This window comes from Lissotriton helveticus, chromosome 8 (genome assembly GCF_964261635.1).
Source record: "Lissotriton helveticus chromosome 8, aLisHel1.1, whole genome shotgun sequence".
Classification (NCBI taxonomy): Eukaryota; Metazoa; Chordata; class Amphibia; order Caudata; family Salamandridae; genus Lissotriton; species Lissotriton helveticus.
Genome location: NC_136069.1, coordinates 746733845 through 746752847, shown reverse-complemented (window position 1 = coordinate 746752847; position 19003 = coordinate 746733845). Strand labels below are relative to the sequence as shown.

General features: G+C 41.2%; 1 protein-coding gene across 3 annotated transcripts in view; it reads left to right on the top strand.

The window, feature by feature from the left end:
* Positions 1-19003, top strand: part of LOC144772900 (interleukin-5 receptor subunit alpha-like) — a 367784-nt gene that overhangs the window by 97563 nt on the left and 251218 nt on the right. For all 3 annotated transcript variants that reach the window (XM_078657581.1, XM_078657580.1, XM_078657582.1), the window contains 2 exons: positions 5923-6074; positions 6170-6320. In XM_078657581.1, the coding sequence (XP_078513707.1) occupies positions 6009-6074; positions 6170-6320 (217 nt within the window). In that variant the 5' untranslated portion in view covers positions 5923-6008. The remainder of the gene's footprint in view (positions 1-5922; positions 6075-6169; positions 6321-19003) is intronic.

Here is a 19003-nt window from a genome sequence, read left to right as displayed (position 1 = left end):
CAGTAAAATGATAATGAAGAGGTGGTCCTACAGATCTCCTGCACAGATACCAAGTCCCTTACAAAGGAGGCTGTTGATTCTGCACTTGCTGAGCCCAGAACAAAGTGCTCTAAGGACCAGGATGATGATCCTGAGGAGGATCAAAAAGGCAAATACCGAGTTGCAAAATGTCTTAGTGCACATCGAGATACACTAGTGTCTGAGGTAAAGACCAGACAGTATGTAGGTTTTGCCTTTCAGTATACCAGAGAAGATGCAGATTACTTGCCTATCCATGGAGTTGTTAAAAGCACTTTCTATAGAGAATAGAAAGAACCAGATAAAGCATCCGATCCCTGTATGCTAAGCAAAAGATAGTTAATCAAAGACTTTGAGAGGAATTTCCCCCGACACCCAAGGTTAACACCATTCTGGCTTTAATGGCTTTTATATTTACCTTTACATCAGAAGATTCCACACAAAAAGTATCCATAAAAAATATAAATCCAGAGAAAAATTAAAAAATATCAGAGTCAAAATAAAATTCCAAAGAAGGGTTAACAAATTCATGGAAACTATCCAAAAGATTAAAATATCAAATAATGTCCTTGAAAAACAAAAAAATGAAGGAAATTAAAAATAACAGTGGTTAAAAAGGTAGCCACATCTTTTTTTCTTGGAGAAAAAAGCATCCAAAAAACGTATTTCCAATGACTCAAAGAAGCAGCCTGTAAAAGAAACACAGAACACCCACCCCCAGAACATATACACCAATAAACATGATAAGACAACATACAATTCAAAAAACTTATGCCGAAGCAATAAATAACTTACAAACTAAATAAATCTTGAACTACAATACATTGAGGCCTGATGTAGTCAACTATCTAAGCCACAACACAACTTCAACACTAGCAAATCAAAATAATAAATACCACTAACCTAAACTAACTAAACAAATTCTATAACTAACCCCCACACCACTGAAGCCTTAACAAATAATTAGAAAATCATCTTCCTTACACAGAGAACAGGGACAGGAAACCACGGCCGAAGGGATTCAGGAACAGTAAAAAAATAATGAAGATACATTACAAAAGCTGTAAAATAATGGCCACTAAATTAACATTAAAAATGATAAACCCCATAGAAAATAATGAAAAACATATTATTTCTATTTTTTTTTATTTCATGTGAAAATATTGTAAAAAATAAAAAAGCCAACTAAAGTAAAAAATGTGAAAATATATTCAAAGGAACTATAAAAAATTACAAATAATATATTGCAATTTTAATATATGTAAAATATGTCTGAATATACCATGTAAACAATAAATTAAATGCATGCGAAAGCAAAAAATATATGTGAAAACATTGTATAAAAAATACATGTTTTAAAAAATATAAAAATGTAAAATGTTAAACATATATGTGAAAAAATGTAGATGCAATACTTAGGAGCACCTGCCTAGTTACATGTTCTGTCCTAATCAAGTCATGGGCCTAGCAGAGTAAGCAGGCTGTGGCAGTATTGCTCTTCTTCATCAGGACAGAGCCACTCCACCCATTGAGAAGAAGTTATGGGTGACTCCGAACTATGACATCTTAAGGGGGTGCCCTCTGGATTGAGCTGGATCGGACGAGCCCATGGACACTATGTCCTTCTGAGGTAGTGCAGTTCAATGCGTATGGGGGCAATACCTCTAGACTACCTGGAAGTTGGTGGAGAAAGTGGCCTGGGAAGGAGCCTCCTGCAATGGCTCTTGGTATGACCACCTGGCACGAGGGCCGGCTTTCTGGGGTACAATTAACCCCTTCAAATTGTTTTGTATTGAGTATGTCATAATGTTCCCATACCCTTTTGCAAATCTCATGTAATACTCTGTAAAACCTAGTGACCGTTATCCAAATCAGGGCTGTGTGAGATTCCCACTCCAAAATGGACTGGATTGTTATCTTGAAAGGTGATACCCTGGCATTGCTAGTCTGGAAGCCTAAGATTAGTACAGGTCCAGGCCCCTATTAAGCTTGATAGTTAGATCTGTTTCCCACAACACTTGAAACACTTTTGGGTGTTGTATAAGTTTATTTCCCACCAAGAATTATATATCTCCAAACGAGCCACAACTTAAATGTCAACTTCTGAAAGGTGGCAGAGATATTCATCATACGAAAGGACATCACTTTGAATTCCAAATGGCACTTAGAAACTGTAATTGGAGACTCCTCCTTGGCTCCTTCATTCGGGATACTATACTAGTACCCTGAGGTGAGATCAAAGGTTCTGTTGCAATAGACAGGCCTTTCTATGTCAACACGCTCAACAGTTTGAGGTATAGAGTATGCCTCTATCTTATATAAGAGTTCCCACTTGCCAACAAAAAATCTGAGTTCTGGGGTACTTCCCTGAAGGATGGCCTCTGGAAGCAGAAACTATGGAATAGACATAGATCCATGGGTTGGGCAAATGATGGCCAGGTCCATGCTGATTAATGCTTTGTTGGAAGCACCCCAATTTCTACCTTCATGGTGGAAATCTCCAAATATGGCTAGTTGTAGATGGACAGTATTTAGTACCACCCAAATCTCTAAACTGGGGCCTTAACATTTTTCCTGGGCATGACTCGTGGTCCAGGGATAAGACAGTGTTTATGCCTACCCTTTTAAATGATCTCATCACTGCTGGCAGTGAAGGAAGGGAATGTTTATAAGGCTTTACAGCATCCCAATGTCTTGTCAAGTCAGGAAAGACAAACAGACCTTTTTGATCTTTAATCCCACTTAGCACCAATAAAATTGATTAGCCAGACAGCTGTCCATTTTAGACACACCAAAGTGACTAGTTAAAGGGGGTAGCATGAATTATACCCAGTAAACAATTCTCTGTAAGGCGGAGCCATCACTAGCAATGTAGCAGCCTCTGGTTCACAGTCCTCAGGCTTACTGGAAAGAATGGTGGTCTCTCAACTTTCCCTGGCCCTCACCCTTTCCTTCGACTTCAGCCATCGTCCAAATGGCGCCTATAGGTTTGACCAAATTTTAGTTTGTGCCTTGCAGTTCAAGCCGTCCCCTAAGATCAGTATGCCATCATCTGAAGTCTCAGGGTCTTGTGCTTCAAGAGATTGTATCACCTAAACCACTTCAAGTCTTACACACCTCCAGCCCCTCTTCTTCCTTTGTTTTCTTCTGAAATGTTTTGATGATCCTTCCCCTCAGACTTCTTAAGCGGCGACATGGACCCAAACAACCAGGTCCCTGATTCAGAATGCACACTCCAATAAAGTAGCATTAATTACTTTCAGGTGTGTTTTTGGCTTTATGTATAAATGTGGTATTTTATAGCGTGAGCCTAGACAAAAAGCAGTGGAGCAATGTACAAGGTCAAAGGCAAGCATACTGTCAATGATAGATACGAGAGGTAGCTGGATTCTGAAAGCAGAAATGTACGGTTACTACATTGTGATACTGTACTCTTCGAAGCGGTGTGCCTTCAAAGGTTTCATAAACTATGAAAACATTGGGGTGGTCGCAATGGAAAGAGGCATGTTGTGCCAGATCCTGGGTGCATAAAGGGAAAAGGCTTGCTACTTTGTCCTTCTAATTTTTTACACTTCTTAGTCTCACTGTGACAGCTTCCTGTCTGTGGGTGTGCCTGTACCCACCAGAGGTGATGAACTTGGCTTCAAGATACACAGGCATTCTAGTCGCAATGGCTTTGTAAGTGATGCTGGTGTTTTGAAGTTGGTGTGGACCAGCAAAGGAAGCCACTGAAGATCTATCAGAATACTGGTGATGTGATCATATTTCATCAGGCCCTGGGTGAAACTTGTATTCTGGGAGGTCCAGGTGCAGGGTGTTACCACCATCCAGATGTGAGAGTTTGAGGGCTAAAACAGCAGTTCTGAAGTCACTTTCTGGAAGTAACAATTTCACTTTCTCAAGAAGAGAGAGAGCTAGAACAAGACGGTCTTTGTTTTTTAAACATGTTCTTTAAGTGTGAAGTTGATGTCCCAGGTGAATTCAAGTAACTTGGCATTTTGGCAAATTCGAGGTTCAAAATCATCATTGTTCATGTCATTAACCGAGATTTGAATGATTTCTTGTTTGAGGTTCTTGCAAATACCATGAATTTTGTGTTAGTGAGGTTGAGGTTCAGGTAGGTGCTGGACATCAAGGTCCAGTTGAGATGAAGGTAGTGTTTAAGATGTTGGATATCTGGAGGAGACTTTTGATTAGAGTTGTGTACCATCAGCATAATAGTGAACTTTGATGCTCCTGTCTGTAAGTAGAGTCCCAAGGGTCTCCATGTAGATGTTGAAGATGACAGTGATTTGAATGGAACCCTTGGAGACTCCACAAGTGGGAGAGACCTTTTGGGATCTAGTGATGCCCATGTGAATGAACTGGTGTTGGCTAGAAAGGTAGGAGGTGAACTAATGAAGAACATTGCCAATAAATGCCAAGACTCATAGGTGTGGATGAGGGTGAGCTGGTCAACTGTGTTGAACCATAGACCTTCCTTTCCTTCTGGTCTTCCAAAGCATTATTGGCCAATAGATACATGATTCACAGTGCCTCTGCAAAATCACAATTGCAACCAGTCCTTGGCTTGTTAGCACAGATTCTCAATTTCTAATGCATTATGGTGACTAGAGTTATTTGTGTTGTAATAGATGTCCTTAAATTGTACATCCCCTCTTACATTTTCATTGTAATTATTCTTGTTGTAGTACAGCCTCAAATTATGTTTCAGTACTACTCCTGATACATATTTTAGCTCATCAGAGAAGTGTAGAAATTCTGGTTTAAAACCAGTTCATTTTTCCAAAACATAGTGCCTCAGTAGTTGTTAAATAAAAGCCATTTCTGTAAGGGAACCCACCTGCCACCATTGCAATCCCAAAAGGTCTTAAGAATCTCAGTTTGAGCTCAAAACACATATTGTGTGTACAACCAAGCAAACCCACATTATTGAATGTATATTGTGTTGCTAGGCTGAATCAGCTCTTCCGCTCTTTCTGGTCTTCCTTAGTTTTTAGGATCTTGTAGTTACATGTTTTGCAATTCATCAGTCAAGTTGACAACTCTTAGTGAGCAGTGCAATAAAAAACTTCTACCATCCTCTAGGTGGTCCAGGGCTGTATTATTTATGCCAGCTAATTATGAAAATTGTCCATGAACAGACTGCTCTAGTGATTAAAGCTTCTACTTCACTTCATTACCTTGGTCCACACAAGTTACCTGACACTTTTAGCAGGCTAGTTAGCCAGGGCCTTAGTGTCCCTCTGGCGCACTCCTGGCAAAACTAGAGTGATTCTATTCCTGTTAAATCTACTCACTGAGCCCCCTTGGTACTCTTGAATACCCCATGAGTTATTCCCTTGGTGGTCCAACTACTGGGGACCTAACGAAACAGCTCTGGTATTTTATTTGCTGATAGGAGTGTGTAGTACACCCTCTAGGGCTGACAAAGTCCAAACACTCCTTTCCTCCAATGGAATGACCCTGTTTATTCATGGAAGTGTTCTTAGAATTCCCTTCTTAATCAAATTTTGGAAGCCTTCCATAACATGCTTCTTTGGTTGTAGGTCCCAACCCCACCATGATAGTACTAATAGGATCTCACTTGCCTATCTGTTGAGGTCCCCACAAATGTTCCTGGACAGTGTCACACTGACTAATAATCACCTGCCTTAGAAAGCTCTCTAACATCAGTGCTGGTGAAACAGTTACTCAGGCTTTGCTGTGTTGCTATAAGATTATACAATCCTTCGTATGTATCAACATTGTTACATTTTATCCATCACCTGTTGAGTTCATTCCTGGGTCTACAACTGACTTTCAAGAGAGTATGGTGTTGTGCATTAATTTATTGTTTACAAAGAAGTAGACCTGGAATCGGAATTCTTTCTTTATGAGTGATACTATTTCTACTGATTGCAGATGACCTGAGAAGTCCAAGTGTGACCATTGGTCAGCATGTTCCTGGACGTATTAACATCTCTTGGGAGCCCCACCTAACGGAGGACATGATGAACTTCACTGTGATGTACAAGTTATTTTACAGGTTTAAAAACAAGACGGACTGGAAAGAAGTTAGTGCATCATTATTAATCATATACTTACATTTGTAGCAATTGTAGATTTATGTGCATTTTTCTAAACCACAATAAATCATGTATTGTTGCAGGAATTACAAATGGAAAAGTATGCAGAAATAAATTTTAAATCCCATTCCAGTGTGTGGGTTAAAGTGAGTACACTGCTTTTTCATGATATGGAACTTGAAGCTAAGCGGGCGGAGAGCAACTGGACTGAGGTTTTCTACGATGTCCCTAAGGGTGAGAAGTGTGACTTGTACTGTAACATATTATGGTGCCAGGAGGTTCTCCTTTAACAATTACCCTGAAAGGTGAATATGACCCTACAATATATAACGTATATACTTCAATGCAGAAATATAATATACCTGAGGCCTGATCTGTCTAAATCTATATCCAGTCTTAGCTATTTTTCAGGTTAAAATGTATGTGCCCATTCACTAATTTCCCTCTATCATTTACTGGTGTTATTTGTTGAAATATTTTGTGCACCATACATTCTGTTACAATGCCTTTAAAGCACTGGAAGTTTGTTAAACATTAGCATGCAATTAGAAGAAAGAGTATGCCACCCACTGTTCAGAGACAATCATATTAGCTGTAAAACATTATTGCATGCCCTGCTCACTCAATGCCCCGAACAGCACCAGAGTGTTCAAAGATTTACTGCATTATGTGTTTTGATCAATGAGATTAAGCATCACTTCAGCTTATGTATTGTTTAGAATTATCCATGCCTGTTCTAATATACACAGGGCAGAAAATTGTAAAAAAAAAAAAAGGCGGAATGAGCAACATTTAGTTCCAAACTTTCACATGCTGAAGGGTTATTTATAACTTCATTGAGTGATGTTAATATCTACCAAATAAGTAACCAATGCCAGAGCCTATTACAATCCAATTGTATTGCAGTGCAACTGAAGATGGGGAAGCAGTCAGCAAAGCATGTGTGTAAGCATTGGCTGTGATGTCTTGTATACTTGTCTGTAAAGTATGCTAAGATAAGTACATGTCCACGTGTAGATCAGCCATTCTTAAAATACATTGACAATCAGGGATCTGATTAATCTTAGTTGTGAGCTTCTCAAGATAGCCAATGAGTAGCTTAAAAACAACTTACCTGCACCTCACCCGTACTCTCTCTCAAAGCTATCATTTCACACCTCCCTTCTGGGACCCATGAACTTTGCCTGTGGGTAGTTAAGAATAAATAGTAGTGTTTAGTCTACCAGCAGTAGCCGCCGATGTCCTTGCAAAGTGATGGGGCGGGAGGCTGTGGGTGGCTGGGGACGACAGACAAAAAAAAGAACTTATCTGCCCTCTGACGTTCCTGTCTGGTTCCGTGCACTACAGGCACAGGGTCCCAGCATCCCCCGCAGCCAATCCTGACACTGCTGTCATGCTGCGCTCTGAATTTGAGCTCCTAGGAGCTTATGTCTGCAACCTGGAAATGCAGCTCGGGTTGGAGACGGCCAGTAAAACTGTCATGCGCACTGACAACAGTGCACCTACCGCTCCCCCTCTGCCTGTCATCTCCATGCCCCCGCCCCTAGACACAACGCTCTGAAGAAAAATAAAACAATAATAAAGAAGGTTTTATTATTTTAATTTTAATTTTCTTGTCTGCTGGCGAGGTTGGGCGGAGGAGCCGCTACTGTTTACCAGATGAAACTTCATTTGCAAATATATTCAGTTCCTTTAGCCTGGGATTTGTTAAGAGGCAGCATTATAAAGATTTGTGAAAAGGCAGGATTATTTTTAGGCTGTCAGTGGATAGAATGCTTAGAATTATGCCTCTAATCTGCAGAAAAGGAGATTACCACTGGCTTTCCTTGCCTGACACCATGTGCTATTTAGTGTACCTTTTCCATTCACCACAGCTGGTATTCTGGAGAAAGATATCACAAGGCCCTCATTAGCTGACATCCACAACTTGATAGCTTTGTAAGTTTTAGTAGACTTGAAAATTAATGCTCTTTCAATTAATTCTCATTTACCCTTTAAAAGATTGTTTTTTAAAGTAGGTAGCCCTTTAGTTTATTTGGACCACCAAAAAATATTATCTTTGAAAATTCTGCACAGGCCATTTGACCAATTTGTACGCTATCTTGCACAACACATGTATTCTAATGAAATAGCGCTGTTTAATTATTATTGATGCTTTGGTCATGTTTTTGCCCTAGGCTTTCAACATGTGACATGTTAAATGATCACTCGGAGTTCTATGGTGTTCTATTATATAATTAATAAATGACAGACACTGCTACACAGAGTTTAATGTAAATCTACTCTGGACCAACAGATAATGATGGAATAAGTGATACTGGTGTAGTGACCTGACTTACTTGTTGGTTGAATGCAATCAGAAATTGGAGTAAATTTAGTTAAAAGGGTATACTACCCTGCTTTCTGGGCATTACATCCAGCAGTTGCTATTAAGGAGTAACTTTCATATTGAATAATGCAGATTTGTTAGCTGTAAGAAATTGGGTTATTGGTTGAGAAGGGTGGAAGCCCAACGCACGCAAAAAACACAATCCTAGTCAGGGTGAACCACAAAAAAATTAAATTACCCTCTAGTAGCTAGGCACAAAAGCAGTCAGGCTTAACTTAAAGGCAACATGTAAAATATTTAAGCAGCACACAAATAGAAAATAAGTGAAAATACAGCACAAGAAAATTCCAAACCAATTTTGAAAAATAGAGTACATCTAATCAAGTAAATGATACAAGAAAAGCAAATATCCAATAAGTAGAACAGTAGATATTCAGTTGTACTGTTATTAGTGAAAATAGCACATAAAAAGCACAAAACACCATCTGTGGTTATCTGGTTGCCCTAAACCAAAACAAAAGTCCCAAGTTCAAGCCGACTGCAATGGAGTTCGTGTCAAATACAGGAGCCAGGTTAGTCCAGCTAAAAAGTTACCTTCTCAATTCTGGCGAGAAGAGTTTTGTTTCCCTTGAGGGGGGCGTGAGGAGCAGGTCGAGCATCACAGATGGTTGTCACTGTACACAAGAGCCTCGTGGACAGTCATCTCTGTAGCAGAAATAGCCGATCTGGCGTCATGGATGGTTGTTCCTGTAGCTTTGCACAGGCATCCATTATTGTCTGTCATTGCTGTAGTGCAAAGTGCTGGTCTCACATTGTTGGTCTCCATGGACAGTCATTGTCGGCATGAAGAGGAAGTTTAACCGTAGCTTCGCATTAGCAGTTATCACAAGAGGCAGAGTCTTGGCACGAACAAGCCACTTCCCTGTCATGAGGACCCCAAACTTCAGAATTTTCAAGTTTTCTTTCAGGAGGAACTTCAACTCATGCCAGACAAGGGTCCAGGACCTTGGAAGCACCAATTGGGAATCAAGACTCACTCCAGCAGAGGCCAACTCAGGCAGGTCCAGGCAAGTCCAGTTGCAGCAGGTCAGATTGGTAGTTTCAGGAAGGCCTTTTAAGCTTGTTTTGCTGTTGTGAGGAGCCCAAACCTCAGGATTTTCACCTTTTATTCCAATAGGACCTTCCAGTTCAGGCAGGTTCAGTTGCAGCAGGTGAGCTGGGCAGTTGCAGGGGGGGATTTTAAGTTTGTTGTGTCCCTGTAGCTCACACATGACATCAGTCAATTGACCCTTGGAGTCACTCGGGGTGTCCTAGGATGAAGGCAAGCAAGTCCAATCTTCCTTCTCAGTCAACAAGGTAGTCCCTCAAGCAGCAGGGCAGCCATTCATCTAAATCCTCCACAGGCCAGAGTGTGTTCTGATCAGTGGCACTGAAGGTCCAATATTTATAACTGGAGCCAGCTTTTGTGTTCTGGGACTCCCTGTCCTACCACTTAAACTGGGTCTGACATTTTTTACCCTTCTCCTGGTCAAGAGTCCAAACTGTCTGGGCTGAAAAATAGGCAGGGCAGACCTGGTGTCAGGTATTTTAGTGCATGCAGTAGGCAAAGGCCTTTTATAAGTGCAAGTTGCCTGGGTGCAGCTCCTCCTTAGTTATCCTGTCAGGATGGCCCCCCTGTTCACACCTAAGCCCCCTTTGTGTAACTGCCTGAAAGCAATACACCTTAGGGGTGACTTACAAATATTAAAAAGGAAGGTTTAGGCCTGTAAAAAGGTTTATATTGTGTGGTTGAAATTGCAGTTTAAAACAGTGGCAGAAGTGAGCCACGTTTTAAAAGGCTACTTCAGTGGATGGTACTATGAGCCCTGATTCCCATGAGTAGCATTTCATTTACAGGCAATGGGTAGCGGCAGTATCATTTACTAGGGACTTACAAGCAAATTAAATGTCACAATTAGGTGTAGTTTAATTTTACCATGCTTTGGGGAAAGAACATAAGCACTTTAACATTGACTGACAGGGAAAAGGTGTACAGAGACCTAATGACATCAAAACAGGTTAAGTTTTAGAGGACAAAAACCCGGAAGTGACCCTGCAAAAACGGTCAGGTCCAACATGAACCAAACCTCCCTTGCACACATTTATGTCCCCTATACATTCACTGAAACCTGACAAATATTTTGATCTTATAGCACTATGTGCATGATAATGCAACAAATGCTATTGGCGGTAGCCTTGAGAAGCTGGCATAAAAAGGTATAATGTGCAAGTAAGATAGAAATATGAATGATTCATATTATTTCAAAGTATTACTGCCTGCAGTATTGTAACACGATCGAACAGAATAACCAAAGGGAAATGGTTCATGAAAAAACTTCTTTACATTGATCTTTAGCTTTTTAAAGCTTTTTAAAGGCCTGGATCTGTGTGTCCCACACAGATGATTCAAACAGGGTCTATAATTGTTGGAAGAGGCATTCTTTAATGCATATATATAGCATAGATTTGCGCCTTCTGATTGGGTATAGTGTCTCCTTCTCCTCTCCTGGCCAGCCAGTCTGCAATCTTTTGCTGTAGAGTCTATGTTTAGTGTATGTTATGGTGCATGGTTCTGGCCGCCAAAATGGTCATATACATCCTCTTATGCCGTATCAATCCAACATGTGATGTCATGAGTAATGTCATGAGTGATGTCATCAGCGATGTCATCAGTGATGTCACTGACCATGTCATGAGTGATGTAATATGTGACTATCATCAGCAGTGCATTGCGGGTGTGCAAGTTACAGTTAGCTCAACTAACTATAACAGGCAAATTTCTCTGGTTTTATATGAGTCAAATGTTCAACTAACTATAATGTCCCTGAAACCTATGTTTTTTTTAGTGTATTTCTAAGGTTTTTTAAATGCTAATTCCTAACTATAACGTGCCTAAAACCTTGTGAATTTCTAAGGTTTTTTAAATGTTAAATTCATATTTTAATGTTTATAAAACCTATATTTGTTCAAATATATTTTTTTTAATATTTTGCAACTCTATTATACTTCTTTTTTTTAACTTTAAAATTATGTAATGTTTTATATCTTCCCAAAATAATATGCATATATTTATTTATTTTTCGGTGAAAACTGCACTCCCATACCGGTAGCTTACTAAGCTCCATCACCACGCGAATCCTATCCGCCATATTGCTCAACTCATAAATGATATGCATTTCGTATACAACGACTTCGTGGCACCGCATCCCACATAACATCATATACGCATGAAGTCACCCCAGCTGCTAGTTTGGTATACGACGGGTACACCGTACCAAGCCACACGTTATTTCATGTAAGTATGGGGTCGCGCCCGCTGCACGTTGGATATGCAACAAGTACACGCTGCCAGGCCCTGTGTTACGTCGCAGACATATGGTGTCGCACCAGGTATGCCATTCCCTCATTTTTTTGTCTCAAAGTATATATAAATAACTTTAAACAGTATATGACAGCAAGCGATAATCTAATATATTTAAAACATTTATATATTTCTAACTGTACTAAACTTATATTAAGATAGATAGATTTTGTCAAAATTGCTTCGGTTGTGGCCTCCTTGCTCGCTCGGTGCGCGATTGCCATGTGACCTTAAAAAAAGCATTTGATTGCTTCATAACCTTTCCCATTGTAATAGTTGGACGACCCCACCCATTTTACTCATTCTCTCTACAGAGACACCTCTTCTGCTTAGAGAGCTTTTTTGCAAAGTTTTTTTTCATGTGTGATTGCCATGCATCTCAAAAGTTCCATCAAAAAACAAATATATGTTACACGATGCCCCTGGTGTGTGTGTATGCACATTATTGTGCTTCCTTTTGGCCTGTGTATTCGTGGCTCTAAGAAGTATCAGGAACCACGGGCAGAGTGCACATCTTAGATCGCATGTGGCAAATAGCAAAGAGCAATGTGTAGATTTCTTTTTCTGTACGTTCTGTTGACAGGCTTTACCAATATACTAGTGTGTTATATGAGAGACTTTCAGATTCACATTTGACATGTATTCCTTGACTGTAATGAGTGTTATCACTGTATATGACGTAGCCTCACTGCTGATCCGCCCTCCATCCAACCACATTCACATGTGTACACATCGCGATGACAACACTTTCAATAATACCGCACACCATTGACATGCGTGTCTGCGCATATCCACAACCTTGACAACGACATGTAATGTTCACCATTCAATCTTTTCAAACATCATCTCATTAACGATAGTTTCCGTCCTCCCGACACATGCTACACTACTGTAAATTGCACACTCTGCAAGGTCAAAACTACAAAAGAAACACACATAAGTACACTTCCTCGCCAGACAGGAACTGAACAACACCCTGGTCCCCGGAATAATTATTCACACTCCTACGCTGGACTGGTGTACACAAGCCCAGCCTACTTTGCATACATATAAAGAAGATAACCACGACGACACACGTCCCTTTTCTTCCACACTGCCTCAGGTGATATGGCCGCATCCACCTCGCACATCACAATGCGCAATAAAAAAAAGGGAGCCATGAGGTGTACACCATCCTGGCAATCAACACAGGCTCAAAATTGTGAGACCTAATGCCTGTCATCTACGAAAGGGATCCATGAGGTGTACACCACCCTGCAATCATCACTCCAGCTGAATTATGAGCACTGCTGCCCGTAGTGTTTGCTCACACAACAATGACAGCAGGTAAGCAGAGCGGCCTGGGTGCACAGGGCCTCCAATTGAGCGTGGTGCAGCGGGACGGGTGGAGTGCATCACCCTGGCTGCGCAGGTGCAAACAAACGATGTTGCATTGCGTAATGATGTGATCTCTGACCTGATTCAGTCTCATCTCTGTCTCATTATAAAGACCTGCTGGACCTTACTGTAAGCCTGAGCCAGCGGGCAGCGATGCCCTACAAACACCTGTTGAGCGTGGTGCTGCAGGAGGGGTGGGGTGCATCAGCCTGAGTGCGCATGTGCAAATAAGCAATGTTGCCGTGTATAATGATGTGATCTCTGACCTCATTCAGTCACATCTCTGTCTCATTTTAAGGACCTGCTGTACCATACTGTAAGTCTGAGCCAGCGGGCAGCGCAGCCCTACAGACAAATGGCCTTGGCTTTAAGGGCACTGTAATGAGCTCGTTACTAAGTGCATGCACGCAGTCTTCCGCCACTGCATTACAAGCGCACATTATGCTTCTAGCATGCACTCTGTTCCTTTCTATATGAACTTTCGTATAACGTATTAATATTTAACCTTGTGAATTCTCAGGCACTCCAACTCCTCTTTGAACCACGATTACCACTAACAGTTGGTAGATCGTACTTCAAAAACGAAAGATGCACTCAACTCCTGTTTTCTATCAAGCTTGATATAAACCTTCATTTACCTCCAGACGTTTCCACCATTAAAGTATTTCTCCCTTTTCAGACATTCAATTGATTGGCTCAAGAAGGGCGGAGCGGGAGCTGACCACGCAATGATGCCCTTTACATTCGAACACCTTTCATCGTGGTATCAAGACACCGTCCCCGACTGGAAACCTGGTCTTCTAATGTACAAACGTACCCCAGACTCAGAGCTTGCACCAACATGTGGTGGGACACACAGGTGGTGACAGGTGAGCAGTGAAGCCTCGGTGTGCAAGACCTACAATTGAGAACAGTGCGGGGGAAGGGCCTCGGGTGCATGCAAACAATTTTCCCGTAGCTAATAATGTAGAACTATATTATCAAAGAACGGAGATAACTTTATCGCCGTTTAGCGGCAGGAAACTGCCGCTAAGGCGGAGATAATGGGCTTGATAATATGCCCTTGTGAATTCCCATAGAAGCACAGGTTCACACCAGAACCTGGGCTTCTATGGGAATTGACAAGGGCATATTATCAACCCCTTATCGCCGCTTAAGCGGCAGTTTCCTGCCTCTAAAGTGGTGATAATGTTATTGCCATTCCTTGATAATATGGCCCCTAATATCTGGCCTCATGTGTTTTATTTTAAGGACTTGCTGAACCACACTCTTTCTCGCTGACCCCAGCGTCCTAGACAAACGGGTGATGGGAGGGTAAACACTAAGGTCTGGGTGCAGTAGGCCGACCCTCTGTTTCCTCCTCCCTCTATTCTTTTGACTCTTCCTCCCCTTCTCCCTTCCACACACTCCCCCTCCTTCCCATTCTCACTATCGTACTTTCATTCGGACTACCTTTCTTTACCTCTTCCACATAGCACACATACTTATGTTTCATTTTTGTCTTGCAGGTTTCCTAGGCTGCTTCCACTGGAGTCCAACACATGTTTTTTTATATGATACTGTTTGTTCTATTAAACGTACATTTCTATTTATTTGTGTTTTAATAAAGGTTACTTTTTTCCAAATAAACAACTGAGTGTATAGGTCTTCTTTTTCTGATAACACTAGTTTATTATTTATTGTGAAAATCATCTGTTTATAGGAGATTTTAAGGGCAAACCTTTCTAATATTACAGTGCACCTACCAAACATAATCTAACTGACAATTAGACAAATGAAGCCTGGGTAATTCTACAACTGCAAGAGTTCTATGAGTGTATCACTTTATAACACCATAAGTACTGCCTGTGTGATTACAGAATAAATAAGGCACTGCCTAAGACCACCGAGGCTTCAGGGACTGCTGAGGCCCACCCTGCATATTTAAATCAAGCCCCGGAGTGTGGCGATCCCTGGACTTCAGTTGGCTTCGAACCCCCCGAACAATTAGTAAACAATACCCGGGTAACAATTAGTAAACAACGCCGCCTTGGCTGTCCCCAAGGCGGCAAAACGTCTCTGTGCCCTTCCGCACCTAATTTACATGTGACATTAAGATCCCCAGTCCTACAGAGACCTCGCAATATAATATTTGGATTGGCCACGGAACATTACCCACCAGAGGCCTCATTTAAATGAACGGGTGAGACCCCGTTTTTTTTTTTTTTGTTTTTTTCTCTCCATTTTTACCATTCGCATCCCCTCTATTAAAGCGATACAAGGTTTTCCTCCTCTCGTTTCAAGTAGTCAAACAAGGATTTGCTATCACAGGGTGGCAGCCATGCACCAGCCCTCTAATAGCAAACACAAATGTCCTGCGAATGTACACCCCAGGACATTGTATGTGCTGCGCCTGACAGGTCGCCCTGCCTAAGACCATGATGCATTTGTTAGTATAAACGCATACTAACACTACTTACACACATGTAATACAGCGACCAGAATGTAGTGAAGAAGCAGAGGATGCGCAAAATCTAAAAATATAAATCCTTCCAGAAGTCGGATGACATAGTTCAATGAGCTGACAACCCAGGCATGAGTAGAAACAGCTACACGAATAAAACAGGTCTTCAGCATAACGCAAGCAATTTTGAAATATTGGTGAGTGGTCATTTCTTTTTATCTTCTCCCACTTGTTGCCAAATTTATATACTGAATAGACAGACTGCAGCGGATCCAATAAGTAGATTTATTACAGAAAAAAAAGACACCTGAAACAGCCACCAACAGGAGCAGACAGCAAGGCAACCATCTTCTCCAGCACCCTGTACAAACTCCGCAAGGTTCCCCTCATGACAGCCCTACATTCTAACATTACATACTTAGATTCTAGTAGAATTACAAACTAACATTCTACTATGACTTACATTAGAATACTACACAGGGCACATGACTTTACAGCAATGAGCTCATGGTTTCATCCACGAATCTTGAGACTGGTAGAGGTAAGTATTTCGCTTCCCACTCCCAATATTGTAAAAATGCAAACTAACACTACTTCCACTGGTATGCTATAGCGCCCAGAGCACATCACTTTACAGCAATGAGCTCCCAATTTAGGCTCACGGTTTAATCCCCGAGTCTTCACACCAGTTAGGGTGAGTAGTTCGCTTCCCACTCCCTATATACTATAAACGCATACTAACACTACTTACACACTTATACTACAGCGGCTAGTATCCTACAGCGTCAAGAACCCATCACTTTACAGCAATCAGCTCGGTTTGATCCCAGATTCTTCACACCGGTAAGCGTGAGCACTTCGCTTCCCACTTTAGGTATAGTGTAAACGCACGTTACCGGTCAGTAGTTTGCTTCCCACTCCCTGTATGGTATAAACGCCTACTAACACTACTTGCACACGTATGCTACAAACACCAGACCACATCACTTTACAGCAATGACCTCACGGTTTAGGATCTCGGTTTCATACCCGAGTGTAGCACCAGATCATATCAGCACTATGTCACTCTGAGCAACACTGCACTTTCAGACCGGTAACAGTGACTACTTTGCTTCGCATTCTCCACAAAGTTTACAGTGCTCCTACCTTCCTTTCCTACTTTTTGCCCTTTTTTCCCCTTACTCGCTTCAATGGAATCACAAAATGGCGGCCAACACTTCCTAGCCGCAACACCATCACAGCCATTAAGCAGCAAGCTCCTGCTTGTAACGCCTCAGCCATTCATATGGCAGACTTCCCAAATGTTGATATCTGTAAATTTCGATATTTCTCAAAAACTACTCAACAGATTTACACCAAATAAACAAAAGCATGATTTCTACACCAAGACCCTTCTCACTGCCAAATTTGGGGTAATTCCATGCACTCGTTCGCCCTGTAGCCTTGTCTAAAATTTCCTATGGAAATTAACACGGAGAAAACACGTTTTGGGAACCCCCTTTTATCTCGACCCCCCCCCCTTGACGAATCACCCCTAAACTTTGAACTTAGGAGTTGATATGAAGAAAGAATTAGTTTTCAGAAATTTATGAAGATTCATCAAATGACGCCAAAGTTATAAGCAAAACAAAAAATGCTCTTCCTATGGAAACTCGGTCCTAACTCTATAACTACCTACTGGCAACCACCAGTAGGTTATAAAGAACAAATTAGAATAGTACCTTGACTCTTTTATCTTTCTAAACTTCTCTCTATTACTGTCTTTATAATTTTCCATATAAACAGTTTTATTAATATTCAAGTACACATAGAAGTCAGAAATGCAACGTATTCTATCAACACACTTTCTAGAACATTCTACAACACATGGAGGTTAAAAGTTAAACATTTTTTTAAAACCTAACGATATCTTTTTGCAACATTTTCTCGAAAATTTAACGGCACGTGCAGGTTAAAATTTCACGATTATTTTAAGTTCGAACTCTGCATTCCAAATGCAAGTAGCACGTGTGGTTAAGTTGATCAAATTTTATCCTATGATATGTACTCCACGTTCAAACTGCTTTTTCTTAACCAATCACAAAGATGCTTTTCCACAAAACGAATGTGCACCCTACTTTTAAAAAAACAATACTTTTCATCTCCCAATCAGTTACCGTTTTGTATGTGAAAAGAAACTAGTTCCCCATCTTTAAACATATCCCTTATTCTATGAAGGAACTGCATGAGCTATAGACATCTTTCCATACCTTCCAGCCATACCTTCAAAATGCTAGTTTGGATCGTAGGACATAGCTATGTTTTCTGGTGCAAGAGGTATGCAGAACAGAAACGTATTGACTTAGACATAGGTTTACAAAATGTGGACATTAAATGGTTTGGACAGAGAGGATTGAAGTGGCACCAATTGCTGCCTTTGGTTAAAACTTGTTTGCATCTCCAACACCCTGACCTCATGATTGTGCAGGGTGGTGGAAACAACCTAGGCACATGGACTGGGGTAGGCTTGGAAATGCTTATAAAGGACACCTTTGGACAATTGATGTTAGTTTTGCCTCAAACTGTCTTTGTAAATTCCAATATATGCCAAAGACAGTAGTGGAAATGGTCCAAACAATTTTGTCCTCAGATTAAAAAATCTCGGAAGAACGTCAACAAAGCTGTGTCTGCATACCTCAGAGACCACAAAATGGGCTCCATCTACAACATACGTTTTGATATGGCGGATATATACAGAAGTGATGGAGTACACTACACAGATCAGGGTAACCGAGTTTTCCTGAATAACCTGAGGCTGTGCATCCGCACTTATATGTAGCTCCAACTAATGAACACAAGGGCTCTTTATAGAGCCCCCCTATAACTTACAACTTAGGCCCGCTATTTTAGGGCCAGATAACGGCAACTCACAGACCCTCGCCAAAATGTTTTCTCCACACAGCTGTGGCGCAGCAACCAGACCATCTCACTTTGCAGCACAGACTTCTCGCATTGATCCCCGGTTCTACTCACCCATAAGGGTGAGTAGTTTGCACTTTACAAATACCGTATTGATTTACCTTCGCACTCCCTATACAATACCACCTAAGCACCATTTACAAGTTGAACACGTGTGGCACAGCGCCCAGAGCAAATAGCTTCACAGCATAGAACACACAGTTAGGCTCACGGTTTCATCCCCGAGTCCAGAAGCAGCACAATTTAGCAGCATGACACTCTACGCAATACCTCACTTAATTTCCGTACCCGGCACTGTCAGACCGATCGGGGTCAGTAGTTCAATGGCTTTACCCCGAGTCCGTCAGCACCTCAGCTTACGCCCCCACTGCCATCAGACTCATAGGAGTGAGTAATTAGCATTTCACAAA